This window comes from Hemiscyllium ocellatum, chromosome 38 (assembly GCF_020745735.1).
Source record: "Hemiscyllium ocellatum isolate sHemOce1 chromosome 38, sHemOce1.pat.X.cur, whole genome shotgun sequence".
In the NCBI taxonomy this organism is placed as follows: domain Eukaryota; kingdom Metazoa; phylum Chordata; class Chondrichthyes; order Orectolobiformes; family Hemiscylliidae; genus Hemiscyllium; species Hemiscyllium ocellatum.
Genome location: NC_083438.1, coordinates 32,302,183 through 32,325,121, shown reverse-complemented (window position 1 = coordinate 32,325,121; position 22,939 = coordinate 32,302,183). Strand labels below are relative to the sequence as shown.

The 22,939-nt window shown below is 44.4% G+C and overlaps 1 protein-coding gene across 4 annotated transcripts in view; it reads left to right on the top strand.

Annotated features, from left to right (window-relative positions):
• Window positions 1-10,278: 10,278 nt before the first annotated feature.
• Window positions 10,279-22,939, top strand: part of haus5 (HAUS augmin-like complex, subunit 5) — an 84,107-nt gene continuing 71,446 nt past the window's right edge. For 2 of the 4 annotated variants that reach the window (XM_060852607.1, XM_060852608.1), the window contains exon 1: window positions 10,302-10,373. Coding sequence is in view for 1 of the 4 variants with exons in the window: in XM_060852605.1 (XP_060708588.1) it covers window positions 10,332-10,373 (42 nt within the window). In the remaining 3 variants the exon portion in view is untranslated. Of the gene's footprint in view, window positions 10,374-22,939 lie in introns of all 4 variants that reach the window. The other 2 variants (XM_060852605.1, XM_060852603.1) reach the window with 2 other exon arrangements.

Genomic DNA, 22,939 nt, shown 5'->3' with positions numbered 1-22,939 from the left:
TTACCCCAGTTCCAACCTGCCAGCTCAGCACCATCCTCATGACCTGTCAGACCTGCCAATCTTCCTTCCCCCAATCCATTCCACCCTCCTCTCTGACCTATCACCTTTATCCCCACCTCCATCCACCAAATGCACTCTTCTCCCCAGCCCCACCCCCCTCCCATTTATCTCTCCACCCCAGAGGCTCCCTGCCTCGTTCCTAATGAAGGGCTCTTGCACGAAACATCGACTTTCCTGCTTCTCAATGCTGCCTGACCTGCTGTGCTTTTTCAGCATCACTCTAATCTTGACTCTGAACTCCAGCATCTGCAGTACCCACTTTCATCTACATGATTATTATAAGGCCGCTTGAATTGCAACCGAACAGCCGACGAGCAACAAATGTATACATGTGAGGTGCAGAGTCCGCTCCTCACAGCAACAACAAATCCTCAGCCTGAAAGCAGTTTCACTTTGGGATGCCGTTTATCATCAGTTTTCAGACTGACGCACATTTTATAGAGGGGTAGTAGGGGATAGATCAGTCTATGTACCTTCTCCCTCTCCCGGGGGGCTTTTCCCGACGGGCTGCATCCGGACTCCTAATCCTGGCTCTCTGTGAGAGATTGGGAAAGTCCAGACTCATCCTGAGTCACAGTAACCTTTAAACAGAGGGAAAATCCAGGCGGTCACACCCTGGTTATCAGTTATTGCCCGAGGGCACTTTATGTCTGGACCGACGTGTCCAGACCAGTAGAGCAATGAATGATTCTTCCATAAACAAATTTCCCCATCCCTGCATTCCATTCCTGATGAATTTTAACCCTGTTAATATGACCCACATGCCCTTCCCTGAGCAAAGAGGTGATCAACCCCATGCCCTCTTGCTTGCCTCAGTTGAAACCGCCTCGGCCACAGTTAGCTCACAAGTTAGCTAAGACGAGAGCCATTTCCGTTTGTAAAGGGAAAAAAGAACAGGGGTAAGGTGGCACATAGATTTACAGTGATGTGCAAATGAATTAATGATGTTGTGAGGGGAAACCAAACGGAAATCGCTTGAGAAACTCAGCAGGTCTGGCAGCATCTGTGGTGAAGGAGCAGAGTTAACATTCTGAACGCAGCTTCCTCTCCCTAGATTGCTGTTTCTCCAGAGATTTATTTTATTTGTTTGTGGGTGTCGCAGGCTGGCGAGAATTTATTGTCTGATTTACTTTATTTTGTTTGTTTCAGATCTCCAGTTCCACAGTTCTTTGTTTTGTTTGTGAGTTTTTCACACTGCAAGTAGTTCGGGTGTGCAGCTCACTGCCGCTAACTGCAGCCGAGGCGGTTTCAACTGAGGCAAGCAAGAGGGCATGGAATTGATCAGCTTTTTGCTCAGGGAAGTGCATAGAACAGGGCATGTGGGTCCTATTAGCAGGGTTAAAATTCATCAGGAATGGAATGCAGGGATGGGGAAAAGGCAGGAGCCTGGGTCAATAGGGCGAATAGCACCATAATTCAGGACATTTAGCATCCTGCTGTCAGCTCAGTAACCAATCGACAGGAAATCAAATGTTCAGTAACATTTCCCCAACACTCGTGATCACATTATCTTGATAGTTTCAGTTCACTGAATTGAATCTTCAACTCTTAACCTTTCCCTGTTTCGACAGCAGCTCCATTTCTGCTGAGCACAGTGTCCCCAAATCCTGGTCACACAGCACCCATTCTCATCCTTTCCCGTCCCAGCTTCCACATTCTTGTTGATCTCCCACATTTTTAACATCCAAACGTGGGGACTGGGCGTTGTTGACTAGGTGCCCATCCCATGTGGCCCAGAGGGCAGTTCACAGTCAATCATACTGTTGTGGAATAAGGAATCACATATAAGCCAGACTGGGTAAGGACAGCAGATCTCCCCGCTGCCAACATGCCAACCACTCCTTCCCGCTCCACCCCCCACACCTCCATCCATCTCAACACTCCCCTCCCCCTTTTCTCAGACTGATGAAATCTTGCTATTTGGAAACAACAAATATGCTTGGGATTGTTTGGGAGCTCCTGAGCAACTTCCTCTGGTTAATTTTGGAATTTCCTCACATTGTGCTAAAAGCTGCTTCTCCTTTGAAGGGATTGGAGTAAAAGAACAACGTAAGTGCATGCTTCCAACAAACTGGTATTCCAGTGCTAAGACTGGGAGAGTGGGAAGGGACAGGAATTAAGACCCCCCTCTGGACAGTATGGGTCTTTCTGCATCTTGACCTGGCTCCCGGTACTGGGAGATGACCTGCAGACACTTACTGTCAATGTTTTCCACCCAGGGACGGGGTGGTGGTGGTGGTGGTGGTGGTGGGCTCTTGGGGAAACTCACTGTCATCACCCCCAATACTCACCTCTTTGCTTACAGAAATGCATATAACAGGGTAATTATTAACAGGGGTTACAATTCATCAGTGTATAGGATTGAGGAAAAATGAGAGAGGATAGGAAAACAAGATGGGCAAAGTAGGGGAGAGAGACAGGAAGGAAAACAGTTAGAATGAGGAGAGATTAGGAGAGTGGGAGAGAAAGACAGCGATTGGGGAGTGGGAAGGGAGAGAGGAGAATGGGGGGGGGGTGCAGAATAGAAGACCTCAGGTGGGAGAGGAGGTAAGAATGGAGGGGGTGGTGGTGGTAGATGGGGAGAATGGGAAAGGGATCAAGGAAAATGGAGGGATAGGGAATGGGGGCAAAGATGGGCTTGCGAGGTGGTTTGAATGGATGCAGATTGTAGACTGGACCACAGGTGGAAAGAATGATTGGGACATAGCAAGAAGTGTGTTAGGGATGTGAGGGGACAAAGCAAAGTGGAAGGAAGGAGATTGCCTGGGACAGCATGGAAGGATGGTAGGGTCTGGCTGGAAAAGATACGGAGACATTCATTTTGCTTTCTGCAAAATGGTATGTTTTATTCCTGGTCTGTGTGGGGGAACAGCTGCTGATTATAGTCTTATTGTCCTCGTGGTTTCATTTTTCCCGCACACTGACAGACATGGTCTCTCTCTCAATAAGGGCAATGAACCCTCGACTGATATTTCCTCTTAAATTTCCATATTATTTCTCCGATAAGGATAATGACTGAAGACACTCTGCTGGATGATGTTCCTATCTCTTCCTTTCCATTGCAGTGTTTGGTTTGTTTCTGTAAACTGTTAATTGTTGAATGGAGTTTCTGGAAATAGCATGCACTCTGTGCCGTATTTGAACGGGGAGCCAGTGAGAAACCACAATATACAAAATCATGCCACTTTTGGGAACTTGGCACACCTTGCAGCTGGAGGACTGCCAAACATCTGAACTGTAAGATAAATGGATCATATCTTATTTGATTGAATATCCAACTGTTTTTTAAGCTGATTATAAACATTGTGCTGAAAATGTGTTGCTGGAAAAGCGCAGCAGGTCAGGCAGCATCCAAGGAACAGGAGATTTGACGTTTCGGGCATAAGCCCTTCTTCAGGAAGAAGGGCTTATGCCCAAAATGTCGAATCTCCTGTTCCTTGGATGCTGCCTGACCTGCTGCGCTTTTCCAGCAACACATTTTCAGCTCTGATCTCCAGCATCTGCAGACCTCACTTTCTCCTATAAACATTGTGCACACATTTAAAGTAGAATAGTCATGTTGTAACTGTCTCTGATATTCTATCACACAGTATTCATTTCTATAATGTAATTTAAATTGATTGTTACAATAAACATTCACAAGCAATTTAGAAAAGCTAGGGCTTTTTTTCCCTGGAGCACTGGAGGCTGAGGGGTGACCAAGTAGAGGTTTACATAGAGTCATGAAGGACATGGATAGGGTGAATAGCCAATGCCTTTTCCTAGGGGGAAGAAGTCCAAAACTAAAGGACATAGGTTTAAGGTAAAAAGGGAAAGATTTAAAAATGACTTGAGGAGTATTTTTTTCATCAGTGAGTGATACATGTATGGTATGAGCTGCCATAGGAAGTGGTGGAGACTGCTACAATTACAACATTTAAAAGGAATCCAGTTGAGTACATGAATAGGAAAGGTTGAGAAGGATATGGGCCAAATGCTGGCAAATGGGATGGCTGATCAGTGTGGACCAGTCTGTTTCCATGCTGCGTGACTCTATGTCCCTATAACTAATTACTCTGCCCCAATTGCACCCTTCTCGTCTGATTCCAGTCCAATTCGATCATTCACTGGAACAACACATCACTTGCCAGATACCCTAGAATAGTCAGGGATCACTGTCACTGGTGCAATCCTTAAATGTCCATTGTGCTCCCAGACAGGCATCATCAGTTTGCACTGCTGACCACGGTAGCTGATATGTTCCTCAAATGTGGCACCAAGGGAAAAATGGTGCACCACTCTGTGGACAGGGACTTAAGGTCCAGGTGGATGGGCCAATGCAGAAGATAAATGTCCTCATCTCCAGGACTGCCAGAGGATATCATCATACCAGACTAGTCCAAGTTCGCCACTGAGTCAGTGCCATCTCAGCTATCTGAAAGAATACCCAGCAATATAGGAAGAAGGTCGATAACCTGCTTCATTCTGCCAGGAAGTGTCACCATCTGTTAAGTCTCACTATTGTCTCTCCATCTGTACCCATCTGCCAGCCAAGATCCATACTTTACCCCTCTCACTCTTACATGCAGCATCTTTCTTCACTTTCATCCACCTAAACCCTCCGCATGACGAACCATGCACACCTTCTTACTCACTCCCATGCTAACACCTCTTTGCCATTTCTCCCATCAACACCAACTTGAACATCTGTGCCAACCACTAACGTCTCTCTTAACACCTCCCTCATTCCAGGGGCAAACAGCCCTCAATAGAGAATAAATAGAAAAGATGGGAATGGACAGGCCAACATTTGCCCACATTCCCCTTATGAGGAGTATGTCCTAAAGATATTATTAAATGAGTTGAAATGAATGGTTGAAAATATAATTGAAGGACTGAGTTTGTGAAGGGGTATTATTGAAGCAGCGATGATATTATAGAAATGAGATGATACTATTGAAGGAGATTAAGTGATGATGATATTATTGGAGGAGGTATTATTAAAGAATGATGATACTATTAAGAAATTACTATTGAAGGGATAATGATTTAGTTTTATTCCCTTGTGGGATGTGGTGATACTGTGTCGACCAGCATTTATCGGTGTGTTGCCTTCTTGATCCGCTGCAATCCCCAGACTATCAGTTAACTTACAATGCCCTTAGGGAGGGAACTCAAGTATTTTCTCTCAGCAACACTGAAGGAACAGCGATATATATCCAGGATGGCGAGTGGCTTGGAATGGAACTTGCAGGTGTATTTGCTGCCCTTGTCCTTCTGGATGGAAGTCATGGACGTTGTCATGGGTTTGGAAGATGCTGTTTCAGGAGCCTTGGTGAATTTCTGCAATATCTTGGAAATAGTACACACTGCTGCTACTGAGTGTTGGTGGTGAAGGGACTGGATGCTTGTGGATATGATGCCAATCAAGCATATTGGTTTATCCTGGATGGTTTATCTTGCGTGTGGTTGGAGCTGTACTAATCCAGTCAAGTGGGGAGTATTCCATCATACTCCTGATTTATGTGTTATAGATGGTGGATAGGCTTTGGGGAGTCAGGAGGTGAGTTAATTGTTACAGTATTCCTAGCCTTTTTAACAGCTCTTGTAGCCATTATGTTCATGTGACAAGTTCAGTTGAATATCTGATCAATTGTAACCCCAAGGATTTTGATAGTGGGGGATTCAGTGATGTAACACCATTGAATGTCATAAGTTGGGGGTTAGACTGTCTCTCATTGAAGATAGTTATTGCATGGCATTTGTGTGCTGCGAATGTTACTTTCCACTTGTCAGCTCAAGCCTGGATAATGTCCAGTCATGCTGTATTTGAACACGAACTGCTTCAGTATCTGAGGGACCATGAGTGGTGCTGAACATTGTGTAATCATCCCCACTTCTGAATTGAGGATATTTGAGACCATGAGGTTGCATATTGAGCTGGAGTACAATTATGCTGCTGATAGCCCACAGTGCCTCATGAATGCCCAATCCTGAGTTGCTAGAATTTGAAGGCGGGACTTATTCTCCACAAGGACCATGCAGTGGTCACCCTTAAAGATACTGTCAAAGACAACTGCATCTGCAGCTGGTAGATTAGTATGCTTTTCCATCTTGTTGATTCACTCACCACCTACAGAAGACCTAGACTAGCAGCTATGTGACCTTGTGATGGAGGGAAGGTCATTGATGAAGTAGCTGTTGGGCCGAGGACATTATTTTGAGGAACTCACGCAGAGATGTCCTGGAGTTGTGATGACTGGCCTCCAACAACCACGACCATTTTCCATATGCCAGGTATGACTGTAACCAGCAGAGAGTTTGCCCCGACACCCACTGATTTGCTAAGACCCCTTGATATCATGCTCAGTTGAACGCAGCCTTCATGTCATCTCACCTCTGGAATTCAGCTCTTCTGTCCATGTTTGAACCTAAGCTGTAATGAGATCAGGAGCTGAGTGGCCCTGGCAGAACCTAAACTGGAGTCACTGACTGGTAATTGCTTAGCAGGTGCTGCTTGATACCACTGTTGATGGTACTGTCCATGATTTTATTGATGATCAAAACTGATGGAGCAGTCCGGTTGGATTCATCCTGATTTTTGTATACAGGACATAATTGGCCAATTTTCCACATTATCCAGTAGATGCCTGAGTTGTAGCTGTATTGGAACAGCTTGGCTAGGGGAGTAGCAAGTTTTGAAACACAAGTCTTCAGTACTGTTGTTGGAATGTTGTCAGGGCCCTTAAACTTTGCAATATCCAGTGTCTCCAACCATTTCTTGATATCACGTGGAGTGAATTGAATTAGCTGAAGACTGGCATCTGTCTTCGTAAATGTTCTTTAAGGAAGGAAATTGCTGTCCTTAACTGATCTGGCCTACATGCAACTCCAGACCCACAGCAATGTGGTTGACACTTAATAGCCCTCCTGATGATTAGGGATGGATAATAAATACTGGTAATGGTTGGGTAGAAGATATTTGAGACTGTGAGGTTGCATATCGTGCTGGAGTACAATTCTGCTGCTGTTGATAGCCCACAATGCCTCAGTGATGCCCAATCCTGAGTTGCTAGAATTTAAAGGCAGGGCTTGGTCTCCACAAGGACCATGCAGTTGTCACTCTTAAAGATACTGTCAAAGACAACTGCATCTGCAGCCGGCAGATTAGTAAGGATGATGTCAAGTATGCTTTTGATCTTGTAAAGTCACTCACCACCTATGACAGACCTAGTCTAGCAGCTATGTGCTTTAGGATAAGACCAGCTCCATCAGTAGGGTTGCTGCCGAGCCACACTTGATGGTGGACATTGAAATTCTTCATCCAGAGTTTTGTACATTTGTGTTCTTGCCATCTTCTGTGCTCCTCCTCAGTGTTTTTCAATATGGTGGTGTAGACTCGTCAACTGAGAGGGTACACGGTGGTTTCCTTGCCCATGTTTAAGCTGAAGCATGAGAAGTAAGGGATTTGGAGTCAAAGTTGAGGGCTTCCAGGGCAACTCCTTCCCAACCGTGTGCTACCACTTCTGCTGGGTCTGTTCTGTAGGTGGGACAGGACATATCCAGGGATCGTGCTGGTGATGTCTGGACATTGTCTGTAAAGCATGATTCCATGCGACTGTTGCTTGACCAGTCTGTGAGACAGCTCTCCCAGTTTTGGCACTGTTTGCAAGGAAGAATTTGCAAGGTTGACCAGGCTGTTTCTGCCATTGTCTTTTCTGGTGTGTAGGTCAATGCCTACTTCTTTGCAACGATTGATGCAACTGAATGGCTTGCTTGGCTATTTCAGAGGAAAGTTGAGGGTCAACCACATTGCTGTGGGTTGGGAGTAACATTTTGGCCAGAGCAGATGAGGATGACAGGTTTCCTTCTCTGAAGGGCATTAGTGAGCCAATTTATCCAACAATTGAAAATGGTTTCATGGTCATCAATAGATTCTTAGTTCCAATATTTTTTATTGAATACTAATTTCACCATGTGCTTGACAGTTTTAACCTGGATCCCAGAACGAGCTGAGTTTCTGAATTAAGAGTCGAGCAATAATACCACAAGGCCATTACCTCGTTAGTATTGCAGGGATGATGATATTATTGAAGCAGTTATTGTTAAAGAATGGTATTAATGGGGGAGGGGGTGCTATTACAGGAGAGATTATTATTGAAAGTATGATGATATTATTGAATGAGCTATTGCAGAAGGATAATGATATTGAAGAGGTTATAATTCAAGGGAATGATATTATTGTGTTGTTTATTATTGAAAGATAATGAAAAATTCAAGTGGTTTTCAAAGGATGATATTACTGAACAGTTGATTATTGAAGGATGATAGTATTATTGAGGGGGTTATTTTTGAAGGGATGTGAGCATTGCTGGCTGGCCAGCATTTATTGCCCCTCCCTCACTGCCCTTGAGAAGATGGTGGTGAACTGCCTCCTTGAACCACTACAGTCCACTTCTGTGGTTTGATCCACAATGCCAAAATAGGAAGGGAATTCCAGGATTTTGGCCCAGTAACAGTGAAGGAATGATGATATATTTCCAAATCAGGATGGTGTATGGCTTAGATGGGAACTTGAAGCTGGTGGTGTTCCCATGTATCTGCTATCCTTGTCCTTCTACATGGAAGTGGTCACAAGTTTGGAAGGTGCTGTCTGAGGATCTTTGGTGAATTTCTGCGGTGCATCTTGTAGATGATACACACTGCTGCTTCTGAGCATCGATGTTGGAGGGAAGTGGATGTTTGTGGATGTGATGCCAATCAGATCTGCTGCTTTGTCCTGGTCGACATCAAGTTTTTTGAGTGTTTTTGGAGATGTATCCATTCAGGCAAGTCAGGAGTACTCCATGACACTCTTGAATGTGCCTTGTAGATGGTGGACAGGCTTTGGGGAGTCAGGAGGTGAGTTACTTGTTCTAATATTCGTAGCCTGTGAACTGCCCTTGTAGCCACCGTGTTTATTTGAAGAGTCCAGTTGAGTTTCTGGCCAATGTAACCCTCAGGATGTTGATAATGGGGGATTCAGTGATGGTAGCACCATTTAACATTAAGGACCACTGGTTGGATTGTCTTCTATTGGTGATAGTCATAGCCTGGCATTTGTGTGGTGTGAATGATCACTTGCCACTTGTCAGTCCAAGCCTTGATATATCGAGATCTTGTTGCATTTGAACCTGCACAGCTTCAATACCTGAGTCGTCACAAATGGTGCTGAACATATTGCAATCATCGAAAAACACCTCCACTTCTGACCTTATGATGGAGGGAAGATCATTGATGCAGTAGCTGAAGATGGTTGGGCCTAGGACACTACCCTGAGGAGCCTCTACAGAGATGTCCTGGAGTCACAATGACTGAACTTGAACAACTAACTTCCTACTTGTCGGGTATGACTCCAATCAATGGAAATTTTTGTCCCCTGATACCCATTGATTCCAGTTTTACTAGGGCTTCTTGATGCCACATTTGGTCAAATGCAAACTTGATGTCAAGGGCTGACACTCTGACCTCATCTCTGGAATTCAGTACATTTATCCACATTTGAAGGTCAGGAGCTGAGTGGTTCTGGCCAAACCCAAACTGGGCGTCACTGAGCAGGTTGTTGCTGAGCAAGTGCTGCTTTGTAGCACAGTTGATGACATCTTCCATCACTTTACTAATTTATATTATTGTGGAGTTTATTAATGAAGGACAATGATATTATTAAAGGGCTAATTATTGAAGGGTTATTATTGAAGGATAATGAAATTATTGAAGGAGTTATTATTGAAGAGAGATGATAATTATTGAAGGGGCTATTACTGAAAGGCTATTATTGAAGGATGATGATGTTATTAAGGGGTTTGTTTTAGAGGGATATTAATATTGTTGAAGGTGTTCTTATTGAAAGACAATGAAATTATTGAAGGTGTTATTACTGAAGGATGGAAATATTACTGAAGATGTTATTATTTGAAGGATGATATTATTGAAGAAAGCGGATACTTATTGAAGATGATGATACTATTGAGGGGGTTATTATTGAAAGTTGGTGACATTATTAATACGATTTTTTACTCATGTTTGGATCACTTTTAGCTGCTCACCCGTTGCTCCGCTCACGTGCTCCTTCACCTGGCGGTTTTTTTCCGTTACTCTGACCAGGATTTGAAAAAGAATCTGAAAGGTGCGCAGGCGCAGAGCCGGAGCCGGGGGCCGGCCGGAGCTGTGCGCTTGCGCGGGAGGCGCGTTAGTGACGCACGGTGCGTCTTGTTTGACCGATCCAGGCGGGAAAACGGCGGAGGAAGAGGTGAATGTGGAGAAAAAGAGGCGGCGGCGGCGGCGGCGGCGGACAGGTAGGGAGGGTTAAAGGTGCACTTAGAGAGACAGAGGGGGGATAAATAGAGAGATGGAAAGACAGATAGAAGGGGGGAAACCAAGACCAGAAAGATGGGGGTTGGCCGGGAGGGGTGAGGGACTGGGAGGGACAAACAAACATGGATGAGGTATTTAGAGACAGATGTAGGGAACAGAGCATAGGCGAGATATAGGGGCAAGTAGGGAAAGGAACAGATGAAGGTAAATAGGTAGACATGAAGGGGACAAATAGGGATAGAGAGCTGGGGGCGTGAATATGGGATGGTAGGGATCATGAACAGAGGAGTAAGTGGGGAGAAAGTGCTGGGATAGATCATAGAAAAATGCAGTACAGGCCCTTCAGTCCTCGATGTTGTACCGATCCAAGCCCACCTAACCTACACTAGCCCACTATCCTCCATATAATCTTCGAGTAAAAAATGAGGTCTGCAGATGCTGGAGATCACAGCTGCAAATGTGTTGCTGGTCAAAGCACAGCAGGTTAGGCAGCATCTCAGGAATAGAGAATTCAAATGCTCGAAACGTTGAATTCTCTATTCCTGAGATGCTGCCTGGCCTGCTGTGCTTTGACCAGCAACACATTTGCAGCACTATCCTCCATATGCCTATCCAATGTCCATTTAAATGCCCATAAAGAGGGAAGAGTCCCCCACTGTTACTGGCAGGGCATTCCATAAACTCACGACTCGCTGAGTAAAGAATCTACCCCTAACATCAGTCCTATACCTACCACCCAAATGAACAGGGAGAGAGCTAACGGACAGGTTTACAGACATTGGAGTAAACCTCAGGAAGTTCAGCTGCTTTGAGATATTGATGTTGTTACAGTGCTAGGAATTAAAGTCTGGTTGAAGATTTGTAGCTCGGGTGTCCGTTGTTGTGGTTCTGTTCGCCGAGCTGGAAGTTTTTGCTGCAAACGTTTCGTTCCCTGGCTAGGGAACATCATCAGTGCTATTGGAGCCTCCTGTGAAGCGCTGCTTTGATGTTTCTTCCGGTATTTATAGTGGTTTGTTCTTGCCGCTTCCGGGTGTCAGTTTCAGCTGTAGTAGTTTGTATGTGGGGTCCAGGTCGATGTGTCTGTTGATGGAGTTTGTGGATGAATGCCATGCCTCTAGGAATTCCCTGGCTGTTCTCTGTCTGGCTTGTCCTATGATGGTAGTGTTTTCCCAGTCAAATTCATGTTCCTGGTTGTCTGAGTGTATGGCTACTAGGGATAGCTGGTCGTGTCGTTTTGTGGCTAGCTGATGTTCATGGATGCGGATTGTTAGCTGTCTTCCTGTTTGTCCTATATAGTGTTTTGTGCAGTCCTTGCATGGTATTTTGTAAACTACGTTAGTTTGGCTCGTGCTGGCTATTGGGTCCTTTGTTCTAGTGAGTTGTTGTCTGTGAGTGGAACTTGGCTTGTGTGCTGTTATGAGTCCTAAGGGTCACAGTAGTCTGGCTGTCAGTTCTGAGACGCTCCTGACGTATGGTAGTGTGGCTAGTCCTTTTGGTTGTGGCATGTCCTCGTTCCGTGGTCTATCTCTCAGGCATCTGGTGATAAAGTTGCGTGGGTATCCGTTTTTGGCGAATACCTTGTATAGGTGTTCCTCTTCCTCTTTTCGCAGTTCTGGTGTACTGCAGTGTGTTGTGGCTCTTTTGAATAGTGTCCTGATGCAGCTTCGTTTGTGTTAGGAATATATTACATAAGGTGAAAAGAGCCTGTGGCATTTGTGCTTGTATGCATTGCCTGGCAACGGTTGATTCTGCTGAAGATTTTCGTTCAAACAATCGGCTTTTTTTCCCAAGTCACGGAGGACGTGGCCATAAAGCTGAAGGATTGGGCAGTCATGCTGGGAATCCCTGATCAGAACATGTCCACTGACACTGCATTCTGAAAGCAAGGGTAGTTTATATCATTGCAAACGCTAAGATATCACTGTCTGTTGACTGACGGCGCAGTCCTACCCAATGTTTGCATATGATCCTTGTACCAAAATGTTTTGATGATCAGGTAAGAAAGAACTGGACAGGCCATGGACTGTGTTCTGTACAAATGAGAAGGCAGAGGGTTGGCCTGATCCAAGTTGTAAAGTTAGGCAGGGACTTTGATCAGTTAGACTTAGAGAAGATATTTCCATTATTAGTATGAGATCAGAACTAGAGTGTGGTGAAAAAAAACAGTCGGTAATAAATCTAATGGAGAATTCAGGTGAAATGTCTTCCCCCAGAGAGTGAGTAAAAATGTGTAACTCATTCCCGCAGGGCATGGTAGAGATAAATTGTGTTGAAGGCTGAAATTGGGACTGCAGACATTTTGTGGTGTTTTGTGTTTCTGAAAAGGGGAGATGCTTTGCTGTATATATCACGTGCTTTGTTAATAGTATGTGCTTGTTTATATCACAGTCACAAGAACAGCAAATTTTGAAGGCCGTGGTATTATTGTTGAAAATGTTTCAAGTTTGTCATTCTTGTGTTGGTCCTGATGAGAAGTGTTGACAACATTGATAATAAAACTGAGAACTGTGGGTGTGGAGATATGAAACAAAAGCAGAAATTGCTGGAGAAGCTCAGCAGGTATGGGAGCATCTGTGGATGGAAACCAGAGTTAACATTTTGTTTAGTGACCCTTCTTCGGGACTGTTCTGTCCGTTCTCAGTTTGAAGAAGCATCTCAGGATTCGAAGTGTTAACTCTGCGTTCTCTCCATAGTTCTGCCAGACCCACTGAGTTTGTCCAGCAGTAACTGCATGCTGCTGTTGTATTGGTACCTTGTCAAGGACATTGACCAGAGAGAATGGTGGTTTCCCTTGAGGAAATGCCTGAGAATGTCACTGCTAAGTGAGGCTGATGTTTGTTACTTGGCGATATGTTTGTCATTTTTGTTTTTACAAATAATTGCTCAAATGTAGTTGTTGCTGGAGGAGTCTGGGCACAGCAAGTTCCACAGCAAATTCCAACAAGATAATGTCCAGATTGTGTTGTTTTTAATGTTGCTGATGAGATAAACATTGGACACCAGGAAGAAATCCATCACTGGTTTTCTTAATACAGTTGCAACTGCAAATGTGTTGCTGGTCAAAGCACAGCAGGTTAGGCAGCATCTCAGGAATAGAGAATTCGACGTTTCGGATGACTTCTTAATACAGTTGCCCTGATAACTATGGAATTGACCTGAGCTTGGAGAGAGGACATTGCTTTAAGATCTTGTTCAAGGGGACATATCTCTGACAGTGCGATGCTCCATCAGCAGTGAACTGCCAACAGTATGGCACTCTCTCAGCACTGTACACTCTCAGACAGTTGGTACTGTCTCAGCAATGACCTCCCCATGGTGCGTTGCTCCTTCGGCACTGGGCCCTCAGGCAGCGCGTCGCTCCCTCGGCATTGGGCCCTTGGGCGGTGACCTTTGACATGTGATGATGCTGCCCCTTTAACAAGGTTATGTTGTCCTTGGGTTTTTTTCCCAGAGAGGTTGTAAAAGACACAGATTCTGAAAAGTCGAAGTTGATGGAAGTTTAGGGCCAGTTTGGTTATTGCTAACAGATCAAAGCTTTTTGCCTGTGGCAGTAAGTTTAAAAGAAACACTTGTACAATGAAAGGGGAGTGGCCAGTTCTCCCGGCTCAGTTTTTCTGGTAATACTATGGTTTGGTTTTAGTAGTAGGGTGGAAAAAGCTGCTGGACCCCAAAGGAGCAGGTCCAGGCTGATCCTCCTTTCTCTCTGGCTTCTCTCATGGAAGGTCCTTGGTTTGATTTTACCTTTTTGTGCTAAAGGGTGTTTATGGGGAATTGTTGCAGGTATTAAGTTGGGATGATTTGTTTGGGTTTTGGATAGGTTAAGTTATTCTATATGCTGTACTCTTTTGTTTGTGTTTCATGAGGTGGTAATGTAAATGAATTCTGTTTTGTTTAAAACTAAGTGGTTTGACCAGTGGTATCTCTCCTGAATATCCACTTTACACTTGCTCAAAACTAGCAAAGTTAGGGTCCAGGCTACTTTCTTGAAATGTTTTGAGGGATGTGGCCGTGTCCATAACAGATTGGGAGCTCATCTGAGATCTGTTCTATAGTTCCAAATTGGAACTAGATTATTAGACTTTAACACCTACCACTTGCTGTCTTCAGTATCTTTTGTTCTGGGTATTGAATTTGTTTGGTTTAAACAGTGCTTGAGATAATGGCTGTTTCAGTCACCAAGTGTTTTCTGGGAGTGAAAGTAGTGACTTCAGAGGTTTTGCAAAAGGTGATTAAGGCCAAGCTGCTGGAATGAGAAGAAAAGCTGGAGCTGCCTCCTTCCATGAGGAAAGGAGAGATAATTACAGCAATAGCTTGCATTTAAATCTGCTGGAAATGCCATCAGAATCTTTAAATGGAGCTAAAATTCAATTGAAAATGAAGCAGCTTTAGTTAGAGGCAAAAGACAAGGAAAGGGCAACAGAAATAAAACAGTTTGAATTGCTTTAGCAAAAGGAAAAAAGCAAAGAGAAATGGAGAAAAGGGAAAGGAAGAAAGAAGGCGTTTGAACTTCAGAAATTAGCACTTAGACAGGAAAATCAACTTAAAAGGATGGAGATGAGGCTGAAGGTAAGCTTAGTGAGGAAGAGCAACCCTACTGGAGCCAAAGGCCTGGTGAAAATATATTCAAGCATTGCCTAAATTTGATGAGAAGGAAGTGGAAACCTTTTTCATCTCATTTGAAAAGGTGGCTAAACAAGTGTGGTGGCCAGTGACCATGTGGGTTTTGTGCTGTTGCAATATTAACATTACTATCAGAAGAGGTTTCTGGGGTATATGCGGCGGTGAAGAAAGCCATCTTAAATGCATGATTTGGAGATGCCGGTGTTGGACTGGGGTGTACAAAGTTAAAAATCACACAACAACAGGTTATAGACCAACAGGTTTAATTGCTTCCAACCTGGTGTTGTGTGATTTTTAATCTTAAATGCATGCCAGCTTGTGCCAGAAGCTGACAGACGGTCTTTCTGCAATCTGAGGGACCCTGGTCAAAACTACATTCAGTCTGAAAGGATCAAATAGTAATTTTGATTGGTGGATAAGGGAATTGAAAATAGAACAAACTTATGATGCTCTTAGAAGGACAATTATTTTGGAGGAGTTCAAAAACTCACTTCCTAAAGTAGTGAGAACTTGAGTGGAAGAGTGTAGAGTTAAAATGGGAAGATTGAGTTGGTTCATAGGTCAAAGTTTGGCTTTCAAAATCAATTTCAATCTGTGAGAGATAGGAATTGGGGAAAAGATAATACTCTTAGAAAGGGGAAAGTAGATCTCAGTGAAGATCATAAGGATAACTTACTACTGGGTAAAAAGGAAACCGTTGAAGGGGAAAGAGAAGTTTAAATAACTCTGGTGTTTTCGCTGCAATAAAAAAGGCCACATGAAATCAGTGTTGGTGGGCTGGGAAACCAAATGTAGGAAAACAGGATAAGCCAGTGAATTTTGTTGGAGTGGTAATAAAGCATAGAGGAGGTTAGAAATCTGCACCAGAGTCTACAACCTGGTCAGAGGTTGGTTAAGGAGGAAATGCCTGATCATCTTAAACCATATACCTGCGAAGGTAGTGTTTACTCGCATAGACCAGAACAGCAGGTAAAGAGGTTACCATAATAAGAGATACAAGATTCTCTCAATCTTTCATGTTGGAGCATGAGGATATATGTATCTCTGAAGGACTATTACCAGAAAAAGTGCTAGTAACATGAATTCACAGGGAGACAAGAAGTGCTCAATTATGTCGAGTGAGTTTAGAGTGTACAGAGGAGAGTGGAGAAGTCATGGTAGGCGTACTGGACAAACTCTCTGCTCATGGCATACCATTTGTCCTTGCTAACAATATAACTGATTCACAGGTAGACATGCTGCCTACTGTGGTTGAAAAGCCAGTGGAAACTCAAAGTGCAGGAAGCATAGCCTGGGATTTTTCCTGACTGGATGGTAATGAGGTCACAAAGTCACCAATTGAAAAGGAGAGATCAAAGAGTGCAGATAAGGAAATTGAAGTGAAATTAGCAGACCCTGTTTGATCAGATGGTTGAGACAAACAAGGAGCAGATAGATGACAAAACAGACATCTTTAGTTCAGAGAAATTAACCAAGATACAACAGAAAGATGAGAAACTAAACCAATTGTGTCTAAAAAGCATTTACAGAAGAAGAATCTAGATGTTTCCATAAATGCTGCTATCTTATGAATGATGTCTTAATGAGGAAATGGAGATCATCATGTATTCAGGCAGATGAGAAATGGGCAGAAGTTCATTTAAGTTGTATTGCCAGTGGATTATAGAAAGGTGGTGTTGCAGGTCTTGCATGAACTCCCAGTTGAGGTTCATTTAGGGATAAGAAAAACTCAAGCTAAAATATGAAAACATTTTTAATGGCCTGGAGTGCACAAGGATGTAGTTGAATTTTGCCAGACATGTCACACATGTCAGGTAATTGGAAAACCCTCAGCTTTAATACCTATTCCTGCATTTGAGGCACCTTTTACAAGAGTCTTAATTGATTGCTTAGGACCTCTACCTAAAACAAAAGTAGGAATCAGTATTAGTTAACAACAATGGATGCGTCGACTAGATTTACAGAGGCCGCTCCATTATGCAGTGTTACAGCTTAAAGGATTGTAGAGGAGTTACTCAATTTTTTTCACTACATATGGACTGCCCACAGAAATACAATCAGATCAAGGGTCAAACTTTACAGCAACATTATTCAAACAAGTTATGGACAGCTCAGGAATAAAACAATTCAAACTGCGTACCAGCCAGAATTGCAAGGAGCATTATAAAGGTGGCATCAGACATTAAAGGTCACGTTGAGGGCTTATAGTAAAGATTATCCAGATGATTGAGATAAGGGATTTCCGTTTTTGCTTTTTGCAGTCAGAGATATACCAAATGAATTGACCAAAATCAGTCCATTTGAATTTGTTTTTGGGCATGAAGTGAGAGGACTGCTAAAATTGATTAAGGAAACATTGGTAAGTCAGAATTCATAGTTTTTGAACTATGTGTTAGATTTTAGGGAACAATTAAATAGAGTGGGGGAGTTGGCTAGACGGAATTTGGAAATATGGCAGCTACAATGAAACAGGAAGTAGACTAAAAATCAACTGTCAATTTTGTTATTGGTGATAAGGTGTTAGTATTACTTCCAGTGATAGGTGAACCTTTTAAAAGCAAGGTTTACTGGACCGTATTAAGTCAAAAGGAGATCGAGTGAGGTGATTTATTTGATAAAGACTTTAGACAGAAAGAAACCTGTCATGTGAATATGCTGAAAAGATGTTTTGATAGGGATGAAAGCAAAAGTAGACTGTGTTATTGGTTACACAGAGTGAAAAACTAAGTTCAGAGGATTTTTAATTGGGCAATGAGGAAGTTATCAAAAATTGGAATAAATTATTGAGAAACCTTCTAGAGAAAAATCAAAATGACCTAAAAGTTATTACGATCACTTGAGATATGTGGAAATAAGCTGGGAAGTCTAACCTAACTACACATAATGTAAATCTAGAAGATGCTGTTCTGATTAAGCAACATTCTCATAGGCATAACCCTCTAAATTTGGCGCAGGAGATTGAATGCATGCTCCAAGACCACAATCAAAGTGAGTGACAGTGACCGAAGCTCACTCTTGTAATGGTGCCAAAACCAGATGGTACCCAACGGTTACCTGTGGACTGTTGCAAAGTAAATGCAGTTAGAAAGACAGGTGCACATCCGATTTTCCCCATTTAGAAGGTCATGTTGAAAAGGTGGGACAAGCAACTTCTCAGAGAATACTGGCAGGTACCTTTTTATCTGAAAGGGCGAAGCCAATTTTGGCTTTTGTAACGTCAACTGAACTGTATCAGTTCAAAGTCACGCCGTTTGGTGTGAAAAATGCGCCTGCCACAATTCAGAGACTAAGATTACCCAATTGTTCATACATAAAGAACACCTGGTGATTTTTAGTCACGCATAGAAGGAACACCTACCGGCCTTGTTCGGCAGGCTTGGTGATAAACCTAGCTAAGAGTGAATTGCCAAAGCCCTGGTCAACCTCCTGGGCCATGTAATTGGACTTGGACAAATGGCACCCCATGGAATGCAAAAATAAGGTAATTGGGGAGTTTCCCACCCCATCGACAAAGAACAGTACTACTATTCCTGGGATTGAATGGATTATATTGGAAATTAGTACCAAATTTTAGCAATGTGGCTGCTCTATTCACTGAATTACTAAAAAAGTAAACATTTGACTGCCTGAAGCTGTTAACCACTGCCCCAGTGTTCACCACCCCTAATTACGCAAAGCCATTCAAGGTGGCTGTTGATGTGGGTGTCTGTGCTGTGCTGTGCTGTGCTGTGCTGTTAAAGGAAGATGCTGAAAAATGTGTTGCTAGAAAAACGCAGCAGGTCAGGCAGCATCCAAGGAGAAGGAGAATCGACGTTTCGGGCATTAGTCCTTCTTCAAGAATGAGGAAAGTGTGCAAAGCAGGCTAAAATAAAAGGTAGGGAAGAGGAACTTGGGGGAGGGGCATTGGGAATGCGTTAGGTGGAAGGAGGTTAAGGTGAGGGTGATAGGCTGTAGAGGCGGTGGGGGTGGAGAGGTCGGGAAGAAGATTGCAGGTCAAGAAGGCTGTGCTGAGTCCGAGGGTTGAGACTGAGATAAGGTGAGGGGAGGGGAAATGAGGAAGCTGGAGAAATCTGCATTCATTCCTCGTGGTTGGAGGGTTCCTAGACGGAAGATGAGTCACTCTTCCTCCAGGCATCGTGTTGCCATGTCTGGCGATGGAGGCCAAGGACCTGCATGTCCTTGGTGGAGTGGGAGGGGGAGTTAAAGTGTTCAGTTACGGGGCGGTTGGGTTGTTTGGTGTGGGTGTCCCAGAGGTGTTCTCTGAAACGTTCCCCAATTAGGCGGCCTGTGTAGAGGAGGCCACATCGGGTGCAGCGGATGCAGTAAATGATGTGTGTGGAGGTGCAAGTGAATTTATGACAGATATGGAAGGATCCCTTAGGGCCTTGGAGGGAAGTGAGGGGGGAGGTGTGGGCGCAAGTTTTGCATTTTTTGCGGTTGCTGGGAGTGGAGGTTGGGTTGGTGGGGGGTGTGGACCTGACAAGGAAGTCGCGGAGGGAGTGGTCTTTCCAGAACGCTGATAGGGGAGAGGAGGGAAATATATTCTTGGTGGTGGGGTCTGTTTGGAGATGGCGGAAATGACGAAGGATGATATGATGTATGTGGAGGTTGGTGGGGTGGTAGGTGAGGACCAGTGGGGTTCTGTCCTGGTGGCGATTGGAAGGGCGGGGTTCAAGGGCGGAGGAGCAGGAAGTGGAGGAGATGCGGTGGAGAGCATCGTCAACCACGTCCAAGGGGAAATTGCGGTCTTTGAAGAAGGAGGCCATCTGGGTTGTTCGGTATTGGAAATGGTCCTCCTGGGAGCAGATGTGGAGGAGGCGAAGGAATTGGGAATATGGGATGGTGTTTTTTACAGGGGGCAGTGTGGGAGGAGGTTTAATCTAGGTAGCTGTGGGAGTCAGTCGGTTTATAGTAAATGTCCATGTTGAGTCGGTTGCCCGCGATAGAAATGGAGAGATCTAGGAAGGGGAGGGAGGAGTCTGAGATGGTCCAGGTAAATTTGAGGTCGGGGTGGAAGGTGTTAGTAAAGTGGATGAACTGTTCAACCTCGTGGGAGCATGGGGTAGCGCCAATACAGTCATCGATGTAGCGGAGGAAAAATTGGGGTGGGGGGGGGGTGCCAGTGTAGCTGCGGAAGGTGGACTGTTCCATATATCCGACAAAAGGCTTATGCCCGAAATGTTGATTCTCCTGCTGGAGATCAGAGCTGAAAATATGTTGCTGGAAAAGCGCAGCGGGTCAGGCAGCATCCAAGGAGCAGGAGAGTCGACGTTTCGGGCATGAGCCCTTCTTCAGGAATAAGGAAAGTGTGTCCAGCAGGCTATGATAAAAGGTGGGGAGGAGCGTTGGAAATGCGATAGGTGGAAGGAGGTCAAGGTGAGGGTGATAGGCCGGAGTGGGGGTGGGGGCGGAGAGGTCAGGAAGAAGATTGCAGGTTAGGAAGGCAGTGCTGAGTTCGAGGGATTAGACTGAGACAAGGTGAGGGGAGGGGAAATGAGGAAACTGGAGAAATCTGAGTTCATCTCTTGTGGTTGGAGGGTTCCCAGGCGGAAGATGAGGCGCTTTTCCTCCAGCCGTCGTGTTGCCATGGTCTGGCGATGGAGGAGTCCAAGGACCTGCATGTCCTTGAAGTGTTGAACCATGGGATGGCTGGGTTGGTTGGTCCGGGTGTCCCAGAGATGTTCTCTGAAACGTTCCGCAAGTAGGCGGTCTGTTTCTTCAATATAGTGGAGGCCACATCGGGTGCAGCAGATGCAGTAAATGCACTCCTACAACCTCTGGGTATGTTATTTAAAAATAAGTCAAAAATTCATGACCAGGCAGGGTCAGGTTCACACAAACCCACAAAGGAGTTTAGTTTTGCTTTCAGTTTGTTGCTGGCTTTTGCTTGGCCTGAACGACTGAGTTCTCTGCTGCAAGAGTGAAGTCCAAGACCAAGAGGCTTCCTCTTAAAAATCAAAAGAGCAGATTGTTTCTTTCTACTGGATTTGAGAGAGACAGCACATGACAATAATAAATATATTACTGAATTGTTGTTGCCAAGGGTGTGTTTATGGGATGCTGCCTAAATCGGAACAGTTGATGATTACTAGTTGAATAATGCATTATCTTGTTAAATATTTCAGTACAGTTATGCCAATTTTTCTTTGTATTTTAACTGTGTTGCAAGATTAAACTGTGTTGATTAAAGCTCAGTGGTGGATCAATCCAATCATATCTGGAACACACATCTTACATTTGCCTTTTAAAGAAATATAAAAGTTTGGGTCTCAGCTGTTTCCATAATGTAATTTGGGGGGGTGGGGGGGAGGATTGGTACACGATGTCTCTGGATAAATATTTATCCAATCTTTCCAGGTAACTCCCCTGTCCCAGTTTCTGGTTCCTTGGGAAGCAGACTGGGCTGCGCTGTACCTACAAAGGGAATGTCTGATTTACTGGTAATTTGGGGGATACCCAAGAGGGAAGTTTTACACAAATCTATCAATGGGAACAATGATTTTAGATAACAAGATTCACCGTTCAAAAACAGAATAAACCTGTTCAAACATCAACCGGAATAAATCAAGAAGTCATTTCTGATCTCTGACCTCCAGAGGTCAGACCAAGATGTGTATCAGTGTCAGATTTACAGCAGAATGAGGAATCACTTTGGGAGTTGTTTCAGTCCATGTCAGGGACAGTAGTGCAGTGGTTATGTTACTATGTCTAAACGGGAATCCATTCCCGCATTCACCTCGGGCATATTTAACTGCCTGCTTAATTGTCTGAGCACATCAATTAGTTTGTACCAAACCCCTAGACAGGAAAATCCACAATAAAACTGAATGGACCACTGGCTGTGAGCCAGGCATCGAATCAGGACACAGCAATGTCATAGCCAGCCCAGCTGAACCTGCAAAGTCCCCCTCATTAACATCTGGGGACTGGGGTCCAACTTGGGACACTGTGGGATATAGTCACACTGACAGAAATAACACAACAACCCCGACTCCCCTATCACCACCTCTGGGTATGTCATTTCCCACTGGAAGGACAGGCCCACCAGAGGTGAGGGCACAATGTGATACACTCTGGATTAAAGGCAGTGGAGTGAATATTGACCCACTTGTCCCGGATGGTGTTGAACTACTTGTGTTGGAACTGCACTCATCCCCCACGCTCCTGACTTGTGCCTTGTAGATGGGGAATAAGTTTTGGGGATGCGTCACAGGGTGAATATGCCTAGAGCCTCTGGTCTGCTTGTGTAGCCACTGTTTACAGAGTGGGTATAGTTGCTGTTCTGGCTGATGGTAAACACCAGTGTGCTAATAGCAGGGTAACGTCAGTGATGGTGGCATCATTCAATGTTAAGGAATGGTGGTTAGTTTCTCATATTGGAGATAGTCATCGCCTGGCATCGGAGTGTCATTCCATCCCTGCAGTGTAGAAAGAGGTTATTCGGCCCATTGAGTTTGCACCGACCTTTCAAAAAACATCCCAACCGGAGCAAGTTCTCTTCCCCTCACCTGTAACACCCCATTTACCATGGCTAATCCACTTAGTCTACAGATCAGTGGATAGAATGGACAATTTTTATGGCCAATCTACAGCCAATGGTGGCACAGTGGCCAGCACTGTAGCCTCAGAGCCCAGGGATCAATTCCTGCCTCAGGCGACGCTGTGTGGTGTTTGCACATTCTCCCAGTGTCTGTGTGGGTTTCCTCCCACAATCCAAAAATGTGCAGGTTAGGTGAATTAGCTATGCTAAATTGCCCATAGTGTTAGGTGAAGGGGTAAATGTAGGGGAATGGGTCTGGGTGGGTTGCGCTTTGGCAGGTCGGTGTGGACTTGTTGGGCCGCAGGGCCTGTTTCCACACTGTAATCTAATCTAAAATCTAAATCTACCCACTGTTGAAGTGAGAGAGGAAACCGGAGCATTTAGTAG